A 23,579-nucleotide genomic window follows, 5' to 3' on the forward strand; every position below is an offset into this window, starting at 1 on the left:
TATATTTATGATTTATGAGCCTGTTGATTACACTGATGTTTACATGCTGAACCAGCCTTGAATACCTGGGATAAATTCTACTTGGTCATAGTACATGAGTATTTTTTACACATTGTTAGATTCAATTTGCTAATATTTTGTTGGGGACTTTTGCAACTATGTTCATGAGTGATACTGGTCTGTAGTTTCTTGTAATGTCTTTGTCTGGTTTTGGTATTAGAGCAATGCCGGCCCCCAAATAAATTGGGAAATATTCCCCCTGCTTCTGAAAGAGATTGCAGAGAACTGGTATGATTTCTTCCTTAAATGTTTGGTAGAATTCACCAGTGAGTCCATCTGGGCCTGGTGCTTGCTGTTTTGGAAGGTTATTAATTACTGACTCAATTTCTTTCTGATATAGGCCTGTTCAGATTGTCTATTTCTTCGTGTGTGAGTTTTGGCAAATTGTGTCTTTCAAGGAATTGATGCATTTTATCTACGTCATCAAATTTGTGGGCATAGAACTGTTCACAGTATTCCTTTAGTATCCTCTAGTGTCCCTGGGATCTGCAGTGATGTCCTCTCTTCCATTTCTAATATTAGTAATTTGTGTCTTCTCCCGTTTTATCTTAATTAGCCTGGCTAAAGTCTTATTGATTCCATTGAACTTTTCAAGGAACTAGCTTTTGGTTTCATTGATTTTCTCTGCTGATATTCTGTTTTCAATTTCACTGATTTCTGCTCGAATTATCATTACTTCTTTTCTTTTGCTTACTTTGAATTTAATTTGTCCTTCTTTTTCAAGCTTCCTAGGATGGGAACTTACAGACTTTAGATCTTTCTCCTTTTCTCATGTATGCATTCAGTACTATGAATTTCCCTCGAAGCATTCCTTTTGCTGAATCCTACAAATTTTGATAAGGTGTACTTTCAATTTTCACTCCGTTCAAAATATTTTTAAAATTTCTCCCAAGGTTTCTTCTTTGATCCATGTGTTATTTGTAAGTGTGTTGTTTAATCTCCATCTATGTTGGCATTTTCCAATTATCTTTCTGTTAACTGATTTCTAACTTATCTTCTTGGAGAATTGGACTTTTTATCATTATGTAACTTCCCTCTTTATTCCTGATAACTTTCCTTGCTCTGGAGTCTGCTCTGTCTGAAATTAACACAGCTACTAACGCTTTCTTTTGGTTAGTTTCTGCATGGTACATTTTCCTCCATCCATCCACTTTTAATCTATATGAGTCTTTATATTTAAAGCGGGTTTCTTGCAGACAACATGCAGCTGGGTCTTGTTTCTTGATCCACTCTGTCAAACTCTGCCTTTTAATTGGTTCCTTTAGACTACCACCATTCGAAGTGATTACTGATAAAGTTGGATTAGGATCTACTATATTTGTTATTGTTTTCTATTCATTGCCTTTGTTCTTTGTTCCTATTTTTGTCTTCCATTCTTTTTCTGCATTTTGAGGGCTTTAGCTGAGCATTTCATAGGACTCCATTTTCTCTCTTCTCTTAGCACATAAATTATACTTCTTTTTTTTACTTTTTTAAAACGGTTGTCCTTGCTTTTTATACTCAATACCCCAAACTAAAATACAAGGTCTGAGGTCCTCTCTCCAGCCATCATTCCTTATAGGCCCTTGAACCTCCCTGGGCCTTCTCCTTTAAGCTGAAGGCGGTACTTGTAATTTACTACAGCCGCTTTGGACTATCATTCTGGGACCCTATTTCTATACTTTCAGACAGCATCTAGTGCTACCATTTCATTTCATAAACTGGAAAATAGAGATCAGGAGAGGTTCTGTGACTCACCCACAGCCACACACCGATCAGGGGCACAGAGAGACCTGGAAGCCAGCCACCGCTGTTTCCACTACACGGATCGCTTCTGGTATTAGACTTTAAAGTTTATTTTTAAAGGGAGGAATGGATTTCAAGAGGAGTCTATGTTTTAAGCAAAGAAAAAGAAATGAAAGTAAAACCTTCATTATCTGGGCATAGCTAACCATTTAAGTCACAGCAAAACCCAAACGAGAGACTGGGGAGGAGATGCACTTTGCCAAGGGGGACGTCTCTGACTTTCCATCACCTGAATGTGCGTTTCACCCCTTTGCAGCCATTTGATGTCTGGTCTCTGAAGAAGAAGAGTGAGTCCTTCTGTGGTGCTGGGGAGTCATTTTCTGGTTTAATAATGAAATGGCAGGCTTCAGCCTTGCCTCACTCATCAAAAAGATGAGAACCCTGAGGTGCCTGGGTGGTTCAGTTGGTTTTAAGCACCCAACTCTTGATCTCCGCTCAGGTCATGATCTCACGGTTCCTGGGTTCGAGCCCCGCATCAGGCTCTGTGCTGTCAGTGCAAGACTGCTTAGGATTCTCTCTCTCCCTCTCTCTCTCCGCCCTTCCCCCACTTGCGCATGAACGTGTGCACGCACACACACTCACTCTCTCAAAATAAATAAAAAAAAAAAAGAAAAGAAAAGATGAGAACCCCACTAAGCTCTGCCAAGAATCACTGATGGCCTTGGCATCCCCAGATGGTCCAGAGTCACAGAATCACTTGAACGGGGGCATTCCCTAGTCCTTAAGTCACCAGACCCAAGGCAAGCCCCAGTCTCTAAAAATGGTTCCCCTCTGAGCCTGATATCATGAACTTTACACCATTTAGGTCCATTCTACCAATGGGAATGTATAGGACATATGTTAATGTTCCTGGCCAGCCAATATCCATTCTCTCTTCTACTAATGGCTCCCGAAATTCACTTGGGTACTAGGCATAAGTCAAAAAGCATACACTGTCCACTGTTATAGCTACTGGTGTTTAGGCCAGTGGCAGTCAGGCCCAAATTTGGGGGTAGGAGATCCAGTCTTTTCCCACTGGACTTGACCTTCAAAGACTCAGCTGGATTGGGCAGCCACCTTACCTCCAGGAGCTTGCCTGAGAATGGAACCAACACCGAAGAATGCCAAGGGATGGACGCGAAGACAGTGATGACTAAGCCATGGAATAAGTTCTGCCTTAAGTCAGACCCACTCTTGGACTTTCTAGTGAGATACAGCTAACAGATACTCACTCATACCTAAGCCACTCTGAGTCGAAATTTCTCTCAATTGCCAATTCAGTACTAGCTGATACACTGGTAATTCAAAGAAAGACTGAGTTCAAGGTTAACTCTTCCACTACCTTTAAGAAAAGGGCCTGCCATACAAATGGTAGTATTACAGACAGGGCTGGAAAGAGACATGGTGTCTTCACTGGAGAAACGTATCTAGTGGCATAACCATTATTAACGGCTAATACAAGAGTTCTATCTATGCTCATTTGGGGCTGGAGGGCCTACAAATGTCCTAGACTTGGCGACCTTCAGCTAGCATGGAGCTGACAACAAAATCCTAAAAGTTTCTCTCTTTTAAAATACGCTGCACAATAATTAAAAGAGTATGATCCTAGCAAGAGACTAGACAGAACTCAGTGAACGCCTAAAAATAGAAAGGAGCACTGGCTTGAAACAAGTGCACTATAAATGCAGCGTTTCAAATCCCTGCGGGGCATCTGGAAGATTCCAACACTCTGTGTAAGGGACCATCAAAGATGAGCAAAAGGCCTTAACCAAAAACTAGGGCTTGAGGAAAAAAAAAAAAAAAATCTAGCTAACTAATAAACATGGGGAAGGGTGTCCATCTCAGCAATAATAAAAGAAAGGGAAATTAAGGCAAAGCTCTCTACTGATTGGATCAGCAAATATTTAAAAGATTGACAAGACCCAGAGATGGCAGGAGAACAGAGTGTTGGAAGGAATATAAATCGATACAACTTGGGAAAGGGGTGGGGAGACAAAATTGGGGAGGTGTGCATATCTAAAATGTCTATCTCGTGGGGCACCTCGGTGGCTTAGTCGGTTAAGCATCTGACTTCAGTTCAGGTCGTGATCTCGCAGCTCGTGAGTTCGAGCCCTGCATCGGGCTCTGTGCTGACAGCTCAGAGCCTGGAGCCTGCTTCGGAGTCTGTGTTTCCCTCTCTCTCTCTCTCTGCCTTACCCCTGCTCTTGATCTTTCTTTCTCTCTCCCTCCCTCCCCCTCCCTCTCTCAAAAATAACCATGAAAAAAATTAAAATAAAATATCTATCTCTTTGGTCCAGCAATTCCACTTCTAGGAGTTAATCGTTAGGTCCTACAGTCTATGGAGAAAGAGCTCAGGCTCTGCTGTAGGACAGCCCTGAGTGTGCCTTCCAAGGCTACCCACCCCTCAGTAGCTGTGGGACACTTGGTTACTTACTTTCTCTCAATTTCAGCTCTTCATCTGTAAACTAGAGATAATATGAGCACCCAGACCACAGGACTATTCAATATGCACCGATGTACTTAGCACCATTGGGGGCATATAGAAATGTTAGCACTGGTGCTGATGCCCCACCCACCCACACCAGGAGGGGGACTGTACCCCACACCCAGCGGCTGAGGGCTGCACTAACCGCTCACATACCCAGTACCTCCTCAGACCCTCTCTTGGCTGAGGGCCCGAGAGGCCCGTGAATCACAAGGTAAGAGGCTGACAGTACCCCTTGACTCAAGGGGGACCATCTTGCCAGGGTGATTATGCTCCAATCAAACCTAGACCTAGGACTAGACTTGACGACTTCTCTGCAGGGTCCCTTCCCAACCCTGCCTCCCTTGTTCCTCTTCTCCAGAGAATACTCCCTTAGTGAATCATTCACATCCAAATCCTCAAGCTCCGTTTCTGCAGGGTCCAGCCTGAGATGCGACCATTACTATTTTTATTACTAGGCAAGGGGGCAAAGGTGCACATTTCCCATGGTTACTGGGGCACGGTTCTAACATCAGGAAAGGAAGAACAACCGAAACGCGCGACCACAACCAGATAAGTCCATACAAGGGCACACACGCTTTGCACGATAACAGAAGAGGACTGCACATCATTACTAACTGACAGGAGAAGATGTACATCGTGCAGCGTCCAGTAAAGACACACATTACAAAGCAGCACGTACGGTTCGATCCCATTCATAGTTCGTGAGGGTAAAGGGACACGGGAAAAGATGTTCAATGCCCACGTTCGCAGAAGCATGATTCAATTCAAGGGTCCGCTGATGGATGAAGGGATAAACAAAATGTATACGCACCTGCAAAGGAATATCATGCAGAAGGAAATTCTGACACCTGCGACAACATGAATGAACTCTGAAGACGTTATGCTAAGTGAAACGAGCCAGACGCAAAAAAGACAAATACTACATACTGCTACTTATTCGAGCTCCCTTCGAATAGTGAAGCTCACAGAGACAGAAAATAGAATGGTTCTGCCACGGGCCGGGGACAGGGTGAAATACAAAGTTGTTGAATGGCTACAGAACGGCAGTTTTGCAAGATGAAAGAGTTCTAGAGACCGGTTCCACAACAATGCGAATATACTGCCACTGAACTCAACACTTTACAATGGTTAAGATAATAAATTATACGGCGTGTGTCTTTCACCACAATTAAAAACAAAAATCTTTTTAGCATTTTTTAAGTAATCTCTACACCAAACATGGGGCTCGAATTTACAACCTCGAGATCAAGAGTCGCGTGCTCTACCGACTGAGCCAGCCAGGTGCCCCCCACCCCCAAATTTTTCATTAATGTTAACAACACGGAAATAAATTCAATTTTATTGAATTCTTCACACTGTTATTGGTTGGCCATTTTATTATGTCTTAGCTTATTACCTGGAAAATACAAGAAAACTATTTTAATTCTGGAAAACTATAAATATACCACAAAACGATACCATACCTCTGCTACACTAGGCTAGTAATCCCAATCACTTAGGTTTCTGGGTTTCTGGCAGTTAGTGCATATTTATTTTTAATGGCCTATAAATTTAACTTTGGTCACTTGTTTTGTCAGCTTCCTTTCATTTCTTATCTTACTGCCACCAAAAGAGCTTAAGAGATATCAACAGTCATTGTTCTGGGACTGATTAAAATGTCCAGCCTCATTCTTTAAAAATTACCACCTAAATGCTTAAAAAACGATCCCCTTCCAGCCTTTCTTGATTCGTTCATTCAATAAATATTTCTTGAGTGCTTAATAGGTGCCTGGCAACACTGAAACCCTGGGGACACAATGGTGGCCAGGATGAGCTCAGTTCCTGACTCCCAGACCATGATGGAAGAAACATGAAACAGACAGGTTGGCATGGAGTGCCATGTGCTCACACCCAAGCTATGCGTACACGTGTGTGCACGCGCTCACACACGCAGGCATGTGGTCACTCGAACCATCTTTCACACGCAACAACGATGTCAGCCAACCTAGAACCTTCCCAGCTCCCAAAGGTGAGGGCTCTTGACTTGTAGTGACCATTGACAGTTGAGTTTGCTCAAACTAAAGAATGGAATCTCTCTCAGAATCTCAAACTAAAAGAATGGAAAAATCCATTCTTGCTCAAATTCAATTCTTCCTGGCTTGCAGCAGGGGGTTTTGCCCCCATCATCAGACCTCAGAAGCCTTGGATTATTTCCCCGAATGCATTTAGTGGAAGCTCTTTGACCCTGATGAGTCCCAGGCCCCTCCCCCAGCTCAGCTAACGGGGAGCGGGGGGGGGGGGGGGGGAGGATTAAGTGCCACCAATGCACAGGGTCCAGCCTGATCCTAGGACCTGAAGACCACCCTTATATCCCTTCCCTCCTCATTCCAGACTCTGCCTCAAAATACCTGTCTGATCTCAGAATCACTCCCTCGATCCTTGTCTCTTGGTCCATCCGAGGCAATACTTTGATATTTCCAACCTGCAATCTTTAACAGCATAATCCTTTAAAGATACATAACTTTAGGGGCGCCTGGGTGGCGCAGTCGGTTAAGCGTCCGACTTCAGCCAGGTCACGATCTCGCGGTCCGGGAGTTCGAGCCCCGCGTCGGGCTCTGGGCTGATGGCTCGGAGCCTGGAGCCTGTTTCCAATTCTGTGTCTCCCTCTCTCTCTGCCCCTCCCCCGTTCATGCTCTGTCTCTCTCTGTCCCAAAAATAAATAATAAAAACGTTGAAAAAAAAAAATTAAAAAAAAAAAAAAAAGATACATAACTTTGGGGCGCCTGGGTGGCTCAGTCGGTTGAGCGGCCGACTTCAGCTCAGGTCATGATCTCGAGGTCCGTGAGTTCAAGCCCTGGGTCAGGTTCTGTGCTGACAGCTCAGAGCCTGGAGCCCGTTTCAGATTCTGTGTCTCCCTCTCTCTGACCCTCCCCTGTTCATGCTCTGTCTCTCTGTGTCTCAAATATAAATAAATGTTAAAAAAAAAATTTTAAAGATACATAACTTAAAATCAGATGATTTTGAGGGGTGCCTGGGTGGCTCAGTCGATTAAGCATCTGACTTCAGCTCAGGGCATAAACTCATGGTTTCTGAGTTTGAGCCCTGCCCTGGGCTCTGTGCTATCAGCACAGAGCCCGCTTCGGATCCTCTGCCCCCCCCATACCCCTCCCCCATCCATGCGCCCTTGTGTGCGCCCTCTCTCAAAAATAAACAAACATTTTTTTTTTAATTTTTTTTTTCAACGTTTATTTATTTTTGGGACAGAGAGAGACAGAGCATGAACGGGGGAGGGGCAGAGAGAGAGGGAGACACAGAATCGGAAACAGGCTCCAGGCTCCGAGCCATCAGCCCAGAGCCCGACGCGGGGCTCGAACTCCCGGACCGCGAGATCGTGACCTGGCTGAAGTCGGACGCTTAACTGACTGCGCCACCCAGGCGCCCCTAAACAAACATTTTTTAAAAAACCAGATGATTTGAACTGGGATGAATGAATCGCCAAGTCCAACAGCCCACCCTCCATTCACCTAAGAGGTCAGCCGCCTGGTGGCAAACCGCCCCCTCCCCCACCCCCCGGGGAATGTGGATATGCTCCTCCATTGCTCTGCTATCCTGGGAGCCCCATCCAGGCCCTGGTGGAGGCAGAGGACAGCCGCAGGCGTTTCCTCAGAGATGCTTGGGAATGGCACAAGGAGGTGGCCCGGGCTCAGGGCAGGCTGAGGAGCCAGCAGGGCATTTTCAGTGTCACTTTGTCACAACTATCTGCGTGGGCCGTGTTCTCTGTCCGCTCGGAGTTCCTTTTCTGGCATCAACGTCAGATTTGTGCTGATTCAACCACGTTCTCCTGGTGGGCCCCCCCGGGACTAGGAGTGCCCATCAACCTGTGAGCCAGATGGCTTAAGCCTCCGTGCAGTCGCCGGTCACAGGGAGAAGTGGTGCCCGGGGGGCCCGTGTGGACTGGCGAGCAGAATGTCTGATCCACTGACCGTGCCCACCCCAGACGACCATCTGGCAAGAGCACCACGGCTTTCATTTTCTGGCAGGACCCTAACCTCCATGACGTAAACCACTGCAGCAACAGCCGACACCCTTAGCTGGGCCCTGCCGCCAATGACTCTGGCTTGGCCTCGTGGCTTGCCGTAGCCAACAGGGCATTCGGAAATAGGACGCGGGCAGACGCCGGCGGTACTGGGGCCTGGTCTCCCCTGTCGCTGGGAAACCTGCCACCGTGTGAGCAAGCTTGGAGCAGCTTCCTCAAGGACTTGAGACCCCACGGAGAGAGGCACCAGCTATCCCTGGCATCCCAGCCGAGGTCCAGATACGTGAGTGAGACCAGCCATTACCCCTGGGAATAGAGATGAGCCATCCAAGCGGAGCCCGGCCCAAACCGCCTACACACAGAACAACGAGCAAAGACATGTTTACTCCTCCGAGCCACTTAGTTTGTTACGCAGCAGAAGCGAAATGATACAGAGCTCTATAATAGAGAACCGGGACAACAAGCCACGATCCCAGGACTTCAGTGCAGCTGCAAGACGGTGGCTTCAGAGGCCGCCTAATGCAAAAACGTAAAGTAGCAAGAACAAAAAAAAAAAAAGTTTCTTAAAGATTTTAGGGGCGCCTGGGTGGCGCAGTCGGTTAAGCGTCCGACTTCAGCCAGGTCACGATCTCGCGGTCCGTGAGTTCGAGCCCTGCGTCGGGCTCTGGGCTGATGGCTCAGAGCCTGGAGCCTGTTTCCGATTCTGTGTCTCCCTCTCTCTCTGCCCCTCCCCCGTTCATGCTCTGTCTCTCTCTGTCCCAAAAATAAATAAACGTTGAAAAAAAAAATTAAAAAAAAAAAATAAATAAAAAAAAAAAAATTAAAAAAGATTTTATTTTTAGGTAATCTCTACACCCAAGCACAGGGCTGGAACCTACAACCCTGAGATCAAGGGCCGCGTGCTCCACTGACTGAGCCTGCCAGGCGCCCCAGCAGTCTTGATAAGACTTTCTGAATCTGGCCTCTAGCAGTTACTGAGGACGCTCACAACACAAAACTGTCTCTGCACGGCACAGGTGTGCGTTCCCAACAGCAACTGACTCATGCGAACCTTTCCTACCAACTCCGTGATGCCAGCCCACTTCCTCAGCCCTGCTTTAAGAAGCCAGGGTCCTTCCTGGGAGTTAGTTTCGGAGCGACATAATTTCCCTCTCTCCAGGAGTCCCTTCTACCCCAGAGAGCCAGGAGGAAATCTAGACGCTCTGGATAGAATCACTCAGAAATCACCATACGGTGACAATACTCTTGGAAGCAGGCACACCCCGTTAAGTAGCTCAAAATGTCACCCCAGAGAAAGACAAGTTTCAACAGGGTAGAGTCAAAGGGTCCCCTAGGAAGACTTCGCTTTTATGATGGCTTCTTAGAAGCACCCCAGATCCTGACGCTTCTCTGCCTCTCTCTCTGTGGGATCTGAAATGAAGGCAAAGCGGGAGTTTGGGGGCTTGGCTCCAACTTCTCAGTTTGCTTCCTTCCCACCCCACGCAGACCCCTCCCTTCTCTGAATCCTTTTCCGCCACGTGCCACAAGTTGACCCACATTCCTTTCACACCGTTAGTTTAATCCGTTAGGGCATCTTCATGTCCCCGACTCATACGTTTCTTGAGAGTACAAGGCACATACTAACCACTTTCTTCCCTCCCTCCTTCCCTTTCTCTCTTTCCCATTCATTCCTTCGTCCATTCGTAAGGGGCCACGGCCAGACAACACCAGAAAGCAGCGCACAGCCCAGAGAGGAGAACGCCGAGAGATTATGATACAAATAAGCACAGCTCCTAGTTATTGAGCATCTTTAGGCGCCAGACACTGTTCTGAGGACTTGAAACATGTACTCGTCGCATCCTTGTAACAAGCCTGTAAGGATGGTACCGGTTTTATTTTATTTTAGTGGTTATTTATTATTCTTGGGGGGGGGGGAGGGGCTGACAGGGGGGGACCGAGGATCCAAAGCGGGCTCTGCGCTGACAGCAGAGAGCCTGATACGGGGCTCGAACTCACAAACCGAAGAGATCGCGACCTGAGCCGAAGTCAGACGCTTGACTGACTGAGCCCCCCAGGCGCCCTGAGGACGGAACTGTTTTTAAACCTCATCAACAGGGAAGGGCGCGGATGTACAGAGAAGTTATAACTTGCCTGTGATAGCACCTACTGAGCGGTGGAACTGACCACACAAATCTGAGCCCTAACCACTCGGGCCACACCACCAACACCGCCACCAGATAAAGCTGTACGGGGGCCCTGGGAGGCCAGGCTGAGGCATTTGAATTTCATTTCGGTGGTAATGGCAGCTCAACCGAGGTTCTGGAGTTAGGAAATGTAAAAGACAGGTGGACAGAGGACGGAAGCAGAAAACCCACACAGGGAAGTGGGTGCAGAAAGTCTAGGGAGAGGCGGTGAATGCCAAGATCGTAACAGTGGCAAGGGCTACGGGGAGGATGGACTCAAGAGACACTTCTAAAGCGAAATCAGCAGGATCTGGTACCTGAATCGAGAGAAAAATCAAAGGTGATTCTGAGGTTTCTGACTTTGGACACTGCGTTGAAGGGGAAAAAAACTGCCAAGACAGAAAAATTCAAGAGTACAGCAGGTTTAAAAGGTGAGTCGGGACCCCCAAGGCCACCCCCAGGTGGGGTGACCCCCCTGGGAGAACTCAGAGGGCTCAGCAGAGAGCACGTTATGCTCACGGTTATGACTGAGTTCAGCCAAAGGACACAAAGTGCAGTCAGCAAAGGGAAAAGGCGTAAGGGATGAGGTCCAGAGAACACCAGGCCCGAGCTTCCAAGAGTCCTCCCCCGGGAGAGTCACACGGGATATGCTGAGTTCCTCCAGCCCTGGGTCACGACATTATACGGGAAGCATTGCCTACGAGGGAAGCTCATTAGAGACTCGGGCCCAAGATTTCCATTGGGGACCGCTCACATAGGCACCTTCTGCCTGGTGCACTCCGAAATTTCAGATTTCTTCCGCCAACCACCTTATTTACACAGCTTAGGCACAGCGCACCATTCTTATCATCAGTTCTGGGAATGGTAAGAAACCCCTCAAGACCGAAATCTCCAGACACCGGCTAAGGACCAACCAACCCTGCAAGCAGGACTTTCTAAGGACAGCATTCTCAGGCTCTGTTAACTCCTGTCTGCACAGAAGGACAATGAGTTATTTGAGTTTCGTGCAGGGGTGATGTTTTCTATCCAACATACGAGTACTCAAATAGCAGACATCAGAGCAATTCTTGAGCAATGTTCAGATTATAAAGCTTCGGTCAGCACTTTTGCCAGATCTGAATATAACACCAAAACAAATAGCAAATATAAATTACTAGGTAGGGGCCGGCAGGTTTCCAGGCTGCTTCTACTCCCCTTGCTGTCCAGGACGAGAGTGTGAGCTTCAAGAGGATGACACTTTGCATTTCATTATTAAGGTAGGCAAACATTAGGTCTGCTGCAGAATCAAACACAATTAAAACTTTAATTAACTGAAACCCGGCTAGCCCCCATCTTCAAATAAAAAACATGTGCGGGCAGCGGGGAGGATAGAGATTATTTTACTTTTAAGAGAAAGGGGGTGCAGCAGAAGCTTCTACAGGGATTTACTCAAAACGATCACTTACTGTGACCTCTCGAGAGTGGACGCATAGTTAGCATCCATGGACCTACAAACTGAACACCGTGAAAAGCAAAATACGATATCCCCCAACACTCAAGCATTCGTTCATCACATTCTTACTACTGGCAGCAAATGGATCCACGGATTCAGATGAAATTTTTAACAACAAGACTTCAAACATCAGGTTTGGTGGTAAGTTTTGTAACCGGGGTGCTCAGGTTTCCCAAACTCTGCGTTAGCACGGGGTTCCGTGGTATGAAGAATCTCTCCGATGTGTTCTGCGGGACCCCCACGAACCGCTCCCCTTGCTGGAGATGGAGTAAATCTACTATCCTAGGAGTTGGGTCTCGGGCAACCCGGGCATTCTCTTGCCTCAGTGAGCGAGTGAATCCGTTATGCAAGAAATGGACCCGGGCATCAGCAGCAAAGAGACCAATCCCGTGTGAGTTTCCCTCAAACTTGAAGGAACAGGGAAGCCTGCTCTCATCAGCAAAAAGCCACTTCATGTCAGGAGAAGAGAAGGCGCGGGGGCCAACAGCATGAGGAAGAGGAAGAATGCTAGCTACGTTTTGAGGTTAAGAGGCAACTGAGCCAAGAGCCCAACAAAATACACCCCCAGGAAGCATCCGAAGTGAAAAAGACTGGAAAGCACTGAGACGATTGTTCGATGGCTGCAAAACTCACCCCCAAACAGCACACGGCACGCTGGCTCGCTTCTCACTCAGCCTCAATCGAACTTGCAGGGTTTCTAAGAAGGATCTTATCCGGAGGCAGCTGGGGTCAAGGGAAGCGACCTTCCTTTTCAGAGTTCAAAATAAAGAAACAGCATTCTGATCACACTACCCATTGGTTTGACTTTGGCCTGGAGACACGCTAACCAAGCAAGATGTTCTTTCAAAGGCAGCTGTCTTTGTACGTTCTTAAAAGACCCTGTGTTCAATCTTGTTTGTTTAGAGTACTTTTATGAGCTTTCCTCTTTCCATTCCTGTTTTTTTTTTCCCTTCCTTCCTTTATTATTAACAAAAAGTCCAATAAGCACATCTACAGATATCAACTCATTTTTAAGTATCTCAAGAGCCCCAGGACATTGATCTACCACTCCAGGCCCTAAAATGGATTGTCTCGCTGCCTTGAAGAAACTGGTAAATTATTTCCTAAACAAAAAAGCAAGGAGCTTTTAGGGCCTATAATCTCATTTCAAATCCTTTTACCCACTCCCTACTCTTTTGGCCCCAAGACTGCAATCCTCTTTAGGCTAACGGGTGCCAGGGTGGAAACCGCCTTTGCCTTTCCTCCCCGCTCTACGACATTGTTCCCTGCTGGAAGGGGGGCAGCGTGCCAGGGTTCAGGGCCCCATAATGGCTCTGTTCTTACAGGGCAACTGTTAATAATTAGCAGGAAGCATTTTGTCTTTAAATCTCACAGCTTGAACAGTAAGACCTCGTAGTGCCAAAGAAACACTTAATTCTAGAGAAGGGAGACTTGGTTCCAACAAATTGTGTGTGGATCTACCCGGAGAATTAAAAGGTCTCATTCACCCTCCACTACAGTTATTAGGTGCTTACTCAGGGCAGGGTGCTAAGCCTGAAGGAGGGGGAGAGAAGGGTAACAAGACACAGGGATGGTTCCTGCCCTCATAAAACTTAGAGTCTATACTCAGCAAGAGATGACTGTGGAATGTGAAAGCTGGACAGACAAGCTTGAGCCTTAGGAGGACACAGCATCCAGGTTAACAGGGGTTGAGGAGGGAAAGAGAGAAAAGAGGTGTGCTGGCTTGGTCGGAAAGTAGAAGACGATCAGTACAGCAGAGGAGAAGGGGTCTAGGAAGCCGTAGCCATAAAAACAGGAAGCCTCTGGAAGGCACTGTCGGGGGCAGGTAGAAGTTTCAGAAGGATCACTCAGACCACCAAGGGGAGCACACCAAGAAAGAACTAAGAAAGACATCATATGCCAGAAGACAGCAGCTACTCAGGTTAGAGACATTCATTCATTCATTCATTCATTATTTCATTCACAAATATTTATCTAGTGCTACTATGGGCTGGGCACTGTTCTAGACCCTGAGAATACAGCAATAAATAAAAGTCTTGCTTTGAAGGGACATACATACAAATAGATACATAAGATGCAGGCGACAATAAGGGTTAAGGAGAGGAATAAAGAAGGGCAATGGGAATAGAGAATGATGGCAGGTGTCTGTGTGTGTGTGTGTGTGTGTGTGTGTGTGTGTGTGTGTACACGCATGCGCATGTGTGAGCACGAGTTATTTTTGATGGAGCGGCTGGGGAAGGGGTCTTTGAGGAGGTGACATCTGAGAAAGGACCTGAAGGAGGAGAGGAGCTGTGACAGTGACAGCCACAACTGGAAGGAGCAAGCGCAATGGAAATTGGAAGGAGCCCAGTTCCTGGCAGAGAGCAAAGCAGGCCACAGTGGTGGTGAAGCGTGCATACTGGGGAACCAAACTGCCAGGGGTCCAATTCTGGCTCTGTCATTTACTAGCACTGTGACCTTGGGTCTATTTTAGAGGCACGTTATAGGGACACGGAACCCTGGCATGGGCCCCTTTTAGCATGCTGCCTTCACGCCTCAGTTTCCTCGTGGTGCCCCAACAGCTCCCCGGATGTATCCTTACGACGTTTTTTCACCATGCCATCAACATGATAGAGACCTATGGTCATCACCACCTGGTGTCTGTGAGCCACTTTTTAAATGGGCGCAAAATGAAAAGCCTCCGAACAGCCAAATTTTCAACTTTGGTTAGCAGCCACACCCAAGCAATAGCCATGTTAGCCAAAGTGATATGACTGATGGATGGCACAGAAATCCTCAAAGTTCTGCTGTTGTTTTAACTGGTTAAATCAGCGCCATTACAAAATAGAAATTATTAATACTCCCAGAGAGGTGGGGGACACTTCACTAACTTCACTTAAAGAGAAAATGCTACTTATCCCTGTGAAATATTTATCACTAGTCAGTGTGCTGGAAACATTTAGATAACCACAACCTGAACGTGCTGATTTGGTCTGAAACATCTAAAAGGTGTGTGTGTGTGTGTGTGTGTGTGTGTGTGTGTGTGTGTGTGTGTACTTGTGTGTGTACACACCCACATCTTCACCAGTTTGAAGCAAAGGAGCAGGAAAAAGAAAGCTACCGAGGGAGTGAATGAGAAGGTAAAAGGGGAGATATCTTTTGGGGAGAAAACATGGGAATATAGAAATTAACAAGGGTTAGAAGGAGGAAGAAACAAAACAGCATTTAATCCTGAGCTAAAAGCTACATAACTTTCTTGTTTGGTGTCTGTACCACAGGGCTGCACGGGTCCCCTGAAAACCACATCAGGGTGTGTGAACAGCCGAGAAGGAAGGGCAGTTAAGAGCCCTGCAGCTCTAAGGCTGCGTCCTGCACAAACACTGTGATCGCACAAGAATTTATAGAGAAAACTGAGCGGTTCAAATGCCAGCCCCGTCTCCTAAACTCAGACGTGCATCCGAAACACCCAGGGATCTTGTTAAAAAGCACGTTCTCCTCCAGTAGCCCTGAAGTGATGTCCGAGAGTCTGCATTTCTCACAAGCTCCTGGGAAAAGCAGACCGCGAGCCCTTGAGCCACAGCTGGGCCCCCTAAGAGCCCTGCTATCCGATGCCCTAGTTGCTTGTCAAATGTGATCCTTTCATTCACGTGAAAATTAAAGGAAATTAAAAATTCAGCTCCTCAGTCACACTGGCCACATCGCAAGTGCTCACGTGGCCACACGTGGCCAGTGGCTGTGCGTTGGGCCGTGCAGAGTGGAACACCGCTATATCCACAAAAGGAACCTAAAGGAATTGCAAGTGGACACAGTTACTGACGTAACGGACGTCACCTGCTATCTCACTTAATACCCACCACCCATTCGGCATGGCAGGCATTACCGCTCAGCCTTACAGGTTAGTGAACGGACAAGAGAAGGGGTTTTCCGGCTTGCCCCAATGTCACAGAGCTAGCCAATGGTGCCAGGTTGCTTTGTGCTAGGTGTATGTGACTCCAAGCTCACACTCCGCTCTCGGGGGCTGTAGAAACCGTGCTGGGCGTTATTTATGACTCTTGAGGCCCAGGCCCAGCCCCCTGCCCTGCCAAGTTAGATACTGTAGCTGCAGCTCCTGAAGACAGGTGTGGCAGTATCTCCCAAGACTGCAAAACAGCCCCATGCAAGATATTATTCATGGAGATTTAGAGACATGGTCACAGAGAACCTTTAATCCAGCAAACACTTTAATCAATGATCAAAGGCAAAACTGGCTATTTCTCTCATGGATTCTCATTCAACAAATATGTACTGCACAGCGGTGTCAGGCATTGTGGGGCCGCTGGAGGTAAAGAGAAAACAAAACTATAGACCCCTGCCTTCCTGGAACATACACCTTCATTTACAGGCTATCAGAGAAAATACCTCTCCTAAGGCAGAACCGTATACACATGCTATACCTAACTTCAGTGAGAAACGAATAAGGCACATGTTCATGTTCAATCTCATGAGCTGTGCAGAATTTTAATTTTGCTTCATGTGCTGCTTTGAGAAGGACAACAACCGACTGAAAACTCCTCTTGGCTCAAACAGATCCCTTTCTTAAGTGGCTCGAGTACTTGCCCATTTCACAACCCACAATCCTCCAACTGCCTGAGAGGTCACCCAGAGTGGGGCATACCCTCACAGGCGCCCTGGACTTTAGTCAAAAGTAATGAATTTTGTGATAACAAATTGATCTCTCCTGTTCCCATAACACAGGCTCTGCCGCGAGAGCAAACAAACAGGGCTGTAATAATGAATTGAAAAGAAAGGGTCTAATTAAATTTTTATATTCGTGTACATAATAGCCAGAAATAGTAAACACGGCTAAAAAAAAAAAAAAAAAGAAAAAAAAGAAAGAAAGAGTCAGAGCCATAAAACAGCTCCAAGCCCTGCGGTTCTTCAGATAACCAGCAACCACTTATCACTCTTTCGGTGCCTGCACATAGCTTCATCTTATTTTCTAACCCGCCGTAAATGGCATAAAGTAGGAAGACTAGAGAACAGTGAAATATTTAACCACTTGCAATTCAGTCCAATTCTACAACTATTTATTGAGTGCTTCCCAGCGCCCGACACTGCGATCCATCAATTCATTCCGCCCACGTTAACCAGGTATCCAATACACGTGCGTGCACACGCAGCCTGACCCGGGTCATGGGGTCTTTCCAGGTGGTTAAATACAATCACAGCTCGAGGAGATGATTACAATCGTGTAAGAGAAATGGCACATGGACACACACGACCGTGATATGGGGCAGTATCTGCCAAGGCGCGTCCAGGGGATTCAGGAATTTTTTTCGGACGGGCAGTGAGAGATCGCATGACGGTTTCTTGATGAAGGTGAGAGGTACCTACAAGACCGTATGAAATGTTAATATGGACGCTAAGTATCTTGAAGAGAGACAAACGCTCTAAATATTTCTCTCCCAGTATTATATGATACGCGTAGGGCTATAGATCTTATCCCCGCCTGGGCGTCCCTTGCCACGGGCTTGCCTAGGGCCATCTGTGAGGTTACCAGCTAGGGATGGAGCTTTTAGGACCCAGAAGTGACAGATGTGGAGACAAAGTTTAAACTGGATAGCAGACTTACCTACAGCTTCAGGCACAGAAGGAATGGATAATCTCGACCTAATGAGTTTATGTGATTCTGTAGGTAAACAGAAAGATACAGGTAAAAGGCACCTACGCCCAAAAAACCCAGTGGGAAGAAGCCCTCTGAAGATGATGGGTCTGTTCAGAGATGGTATCTTTCTAATGGAACTTCAGGGCAGAATATCTATTTGAATCTTTCAGACTACTGCTCTACCCCTCAACTGGGGCCTCAAAATGTGGTGAGGCTTCTGACCTTACCAGAGTTGTCCAGATCTCCCCACCAGGCACAAGTGAACAGGAGCCCATTTAAAATCTTACAATAAATCCTCCTCACAAAGGCTGGCTAAAATATATTATAATGGCATTTAATAATAATAATAGTACGGTTATTATTATAATAAGCATAGACTCCTGGAGTCAGAAGGAAATCTCAGGGATGACGTAACCCATACATATCATCTTAAAAACCAGAAGGATGGGGCGCCTGGGTGGCGCAGTCGGTTAAGCGTCCGACTTCAGCTCAGGTCACGATCTCGCGGTCCATGAGTTCGAGCCCCGCGTCGGGCTCTGGGCTGATGGCTCAGAGCCTGGAGCCTGTTTCCGATTCTGTGTCTCCCTCTCTCTCTGCCCCTCGCCCGTTCATGCTCTGTCTCTCTCTGTCCCAAAAATAAATAAACGTTGAAAAAAAAAAAAAAAAAACAAACAAACCAGAAGGATGAAGTGACATGGGGTTAAAAAGCACACAGCTAATCAGGACCAGTGTCAACATAAAAATCCCCATGTTTTCAGACTTCCAGAACAGTGCTCCCCCGGGCTGCACGCTAACACCTTCCAAAATAGTCATTAACCATGTTCCTTTCTTCAGACTTAGGAAGAGCTTCAAAATATGCAGGAAGGTTAAACCATAGCCTTTGTATAGGTGATAGGAAACATTCTTCATGTGACATCAGATTTCTTTATAAGTCTATCTTTCTAACTAGAGCGTAACAGGAAACCTGGCTTAGTCATCGAAGTGTCCCAAGTGACTTGCACAAAGCACGGCACATGGGAGGTCTAGCAAGAGTGGATGAATGGATAAAATAACATCCAAGCTCACCCAGCCTCAGGGAAGAAAACGGATGTTTTATGTTTTGGAAGAGGGGACTTGGGAATCCGCGGGGGCTCTGTGACAAGTACAGAAACCACACAGAATCCCATGGTCTCAAACAACTCTCACCACTATAGGAGAAGAGCTCAACAGATGAGATGGGCCATACCATGGCCATTTAATAAGACGAAGGGCAGGTATCATCCTCCATTTAGATGTGGGACAGAAAATACAGGAATTAAAGAACTTGTTTCCGTCATCCGGCCACATGACTGGCACAGGCAGGAAATGAAAACAGGCATACCCAGGTGTTACTGATGCAGGCTTCTTCGGTTTCAGCTTGCTGGTTCCTGTTCAGTCAATGACCGTGCAGGACCCTGCTACCAGACTCTCACCACACCGCACATTTCCAGTAGACCCTACACCCCAAATCGTAACTTAACACCCATCACAGAACACCCCTGTTACATGGGTAATAGATTCATTCTGACACCAGTCTTAGGTATCAATTTCTCCCAGTTGGTGATTCTTTACACACACTTCAAAGATTTGAGTTCTGTACTAACAAAGGCAGGACTCAAACAAGCAAACAAAAAAACAACCCCCAGCCCTCTTCCGTTATTTACAGAGCAACAACTGACAAAGTCCTCAACACCTCAAATTTAGGATGTGGCGGAAGGTGGTTGGAACTTGCAACTGGCTGTCAGCCAAGGGCCATTTTGCTCCGCCAGGGGACGTTTTTGATCCTCCCAAGTCGGCGGGTGCCACTGGCATCTGGCAGGTAGAGGTCAGGGATGTGGCTAAACATCCTACAAAGCACAGGGCAGCCCCCCAAACAAAGAATTATCTAGCCCCAAATTATCAACAGCGCCAAGGTGGAGAAACCCTGAGTTATACTTCCAGCTCACAAGGTTAGGCTAAGAGCTTTGAGGTCAAGATCATGATGTGTTGCCCCAATTCAGGAAGATTCTACCAGCCACCTTTCTGACATACTTCCTTAGCTTCCAGTAAACCAAGCTAAATATCTTCACTGGTCAAGGAAGAAGCGTTTTCTCCCTGTGTCCTTTACTGTGGGTGCCAACTCGAGGCCTGCAGATTCCCACAGGGGGGCTGCAAGCACAGACCTGCTGTTTGTCAATATCTGCGTGGGGACCGGAGACAAAAGGGTGCCTGCCTGACAGGAAGAAACCTCCAAAGTCCTCAAACAGAGCCGAAGGGCGACTCCCATCTGTTTGCGAATTTTACGGGCGGAAATTGCCTCGAGTTGGGAGTTCCAAAAAAACCTGTCGGTTCCAAGAAGAAACACACATCTATTTTCCACTATTCAGCAGCCCTTGCACTCATTTCTGGTTCACCCTGATTCTCCAGATTCTCCTACCCAAACATGGGAAGCAAGAGCAGAGAATGGAGACAGCAGGAATCACTACAAACCAGCTTGTGGGTAGTAGCATTTCATGTAAATTGCTATTTGCAGCCAGCCTGGAGGTTTTGTGAAGAAAGAGGTAAAAGCAAAACAAGAAAAGGCTATTTGTCTCTGGGTCAGGCTAATGACCAACTGATGAAAGGGTGAAACCATGAGAAAAACCATGAAGTATGTTTCTGCTTGACCTTCCAAAAGCAAATTGTTGGTTTATCCAAATGGTGCAGTCAGAAAATCAGAGCCATTAAAGCGGGAAAGGTCACATGCTAAGCATCCCTCACTGCCGTAAAATGCATCACCTATGGAAATGCAGTCATCACCTGCCACGCATTCTAGAATCAGGGTAACTTGTGGCCACACTCGGCACCAGGGATTCCTAAGAGCAGGGAGCCTCTGTTGTTTGCTCAGAATCCTCGGTGCCTGGACCCAGGCCCGCACAGGGGGAGGTCGAAGGAACGAACAGAGGTTAGAACGTAACACAAGGTCTGTCTAAAAGAAATGCTGTGTTGCTTCTATTATTAACTATTATTATTCTTTTGTGGCTCGGTTCTTTTAAAAATTATTATTGTGATAAAATACCCACAACATCAAGGTTGCCATCTGAACCTTTTTTTTGTTTTGTTTTTGAGTGTACAATTCAGTGGCAGTGAGTACATTCACAATGTTGTGCAACCATCACCGCTCTCTATTTCCAGAACTTTTTCATCATTCCAAACAGAACCTCTGTACCCACTAAACACTGACTCCTGGTTCTCCTCTCTCCTCAGTCCCTGCTAACCCCTGATCTACGTTCTCTCTGAGTTTGCCTATTCAAAGGACCTCATCCAAGTGGAATCACACAATACCTGTCCTTTTGTGTCTGGCCTATGCCACTGAGCACGATGTCAAGGCGCATCCATGTTGCAGCAGGTTTCAGAATTTCATTCCTTGTGAAGGCTGAATAGTATTCCAAGGTACGGACAAACTAGCCTTTGTTTCTCCATTCATCTGTTGATGGCTATCTACAATATTTCCATCAATGCTGCTTTTTAAACAGGATGGTGTGAAGATATGGACGCGGATTGGTGTAGGTGGAAGAGGAGAAAGTCGTAGACTTAGACTCTGTCCCTCGGTCCCCTCGCGATCCTGACACCATTTCAGGGTTTTCACTTACAAAATTGAGGAACTGAATTAGAGCGGTGTTTTCCAAACATGTTTTTGGTCATCGTCTACGGTAAGAAATAGATTTTTCATTATGACTGAGTACACACAAACCCACCTATATTAACTGAAACAAAGTTTCACAAGACGACATTTACCCTCCTGTGTGCAAAGCACTGTGGTATTTTCTGTTATTCTGTTATTTTTTGTTTAAAAAAAAAAAAAAAGGATGGTTGCAACCCCTAAATTGATTTCACAACCCATTATCACGTGGCAAAGTACGTAGTTTTGAAACACCCTTGTTTTAAGTTACTCGTGCCCAAAATGGTGTTCCTTGGATTATGTTAAGTGTGTCTCCCACTTACCACCAAAAGTATCTGTTTAATAAAGTGTGGCAAACATTTGAATTAGCTTACCACAAAGAAGTTATAATGAGCCACATTTCCCAAACTTACTGACCATGGAAAACTTCGTGTGTGCTCAAAACTAAAGTCCCATGGGGCGCCTGGGTGGCTCAGTTGGGTAAGTGTCGGGCTTCAGCTCAGGTCATGATCTCATTGTCCGTGAGTTTGGGCCCCACGTCCAATTCTGTGCTGACAGCTCAGAGCCTGGAGCCTGCTTCGGATTCTGTGTCTCCCTCTCTCTCTGCAACCTCCCCTGCTTGCACCCTGTATCTCTCTCTCTCTCTCTCTCTCTCTCTCTCTCTCTCAAATAAATAAACATTAAAAAAAAAAAAAAGAAAAAAAAAGTAAAGTCCTAACATCTCTGGAAACTTATTTGCTGTAATACACATTTGGGGAACACTAAACTGGGTGATTTTTGGTTCCTCTGTGCTCCAACATTCTATGACATAGGACAGTAATTCTCAACATGATTTTTCTTTTCATGCTACTGCAGGAGGCAAATATCCTCCCCCCCCCCAATAACTACAGCTCACTAAGGCTGTGATTTTAAATACTACATCTGATTCTCCAGGGTCGTGTGTGTGTGTGTGTGTGTGTGTGTGTGTGTGTGTGTGTGTAACATACATAAGGGAAAATAATCAGCTTAATTTTTCAGACAGCTTTCATGCACACAGCAAGCTGAGTGGAACGTCCCCCCAGTACACACCCCTTCTCCCACCATCAACGTTCTGTATAATTTTTTAAAAGCCCCTCTAGTGATTCTGATTCCCTACCCCTTATTCCCTTAATGCTCATCTGGAGACTTTGTTAAAACCAAATTTTCCAAGATTAATTGCAAAACAGCTCAGTGGCATAGCACATTAATTTCAACTGATTCTCTCCAATTTAGCATTGTTCCTACACCTTTTTAGATTATTGAGAACACCCTCACATGTTGCACTTCACCACCAAGCAGTCCATCTGACCTGGCACATACAAACCAATGACTGGCACACACCCTTTCCTACAACCCAAGTCTTGCCCTAGCAAATACACAGTTTCAGAGCGCTATTCTGCTAGTTAGTAACAGCCTACTTTATGTACTTGGGTCAACCAGAATTGGTCAGGTGTTCTGGGAAGAATCTTCACTGCTTATTCCTCGACAAAATAAAATTAACCCTGTGTCTTTAGCTCATTTATGACTTCAACGTCAAATAAAGAATGATAATTATGTGTATTCATTTTATTCCACCAATATTTACTGAGTTCATACAGAGTAATGGTTCAGGCTGGTGGCTGGTTTTTTTTAAAGAATGTTAACAAAATATATTGCTTTCACAACAATGACCGAAAAAAACATACTCAAGCCCGAAAAAGGTGGTTAGCCCCTGTCACATCTCCCTACATACTTATTTTTTGTTAATTACACATAAAAAATGATTAGAAAGATAGTTGTATGATCACAAAACAGACTCTTAACTATAGAGAACAAACTGATGGTCACCAGAGGGGAGACGCGTGGGGGGATGGGTGAAATGGGTGATGGGGATTAAGGAGTGCATTTGTGATGAGCGTGGGTGACGTACAGAATTGCTGAATCTCTGTATTATACACCTGAAACTAACATAACACTGTATGTTAACTACACTGGAATTAAAATTAAAAACTCAATAATAATAATAATAAAAGACAGTTGCATGGCCATTTATTCCCAAGGATGACTGAGTAATTTAAAGCAGGCCTAGAAGAAAAAGCAAAAGAAAACCAAAAAATCCTGAGTGGACCTCATGGACAAGGCAAGCACCAATATTGTGAACTTCGAATTTCTTTTCTCTTCTTCAACACTCGGCGTAAATAATCTCCAGTTCATGAAGTGGTGTCCAAATCCCAAGTTTGAGAAATGCTGTGTGACTGTCCACCAGCCCACATTTACTGTTCTATTTTTGCTTAAAACAGAAGAGTGAGCCTCACGCACA

The 23,579-nt window shown here is 46.0% G+C and overlaps 1 protein-coding gene across 5 annotated transcripts in view; it reads right to left on the reverse strand.

Annotated features, from left to right (window-relative positions):
• FOXN3 (forkhead box N3) overlaps positions 1-23,579 on the reverse strand; it is a 175,333-nt gene that overhangs the window by 136,998 nt on the left and 14,756 nt on the right. Inside the window, exon 1 of one of the 5 annotated variants that reach the window (XM_030319763.1) lies at positions 20,926-21,467. The exons of the other annotated variants lie outside the window; for them this stretch is intronic. Coding sequence (XP_030175623.1) covers positions 20,926-20,975 — 50 coding nt within the window. The 5' untranslated portion in view covers positions 20,976-21,467. Of the gene's footprint in view, positions 1-20,925; positions 21,468-23,579 lie in introns of those variants that run through there. 5 annotated transcript variants of the gene reach the window in all.

The sequence above is a fragment of the Lynx canadensis genome, chromosome B3 (assembly GCF_007474595.2).
Source record: "Lynx canadensis isolate LIC74 chromosome B3, mLynCan4.pri.v2, whole genome shotgun sequence".
Taxonomy (NCBI): domain Eukaryota; kingdom Metazoa; phylum Chordata; class Mammalia; order Carnivora; family Felidae; genus Lynx; species Lynx canadensis.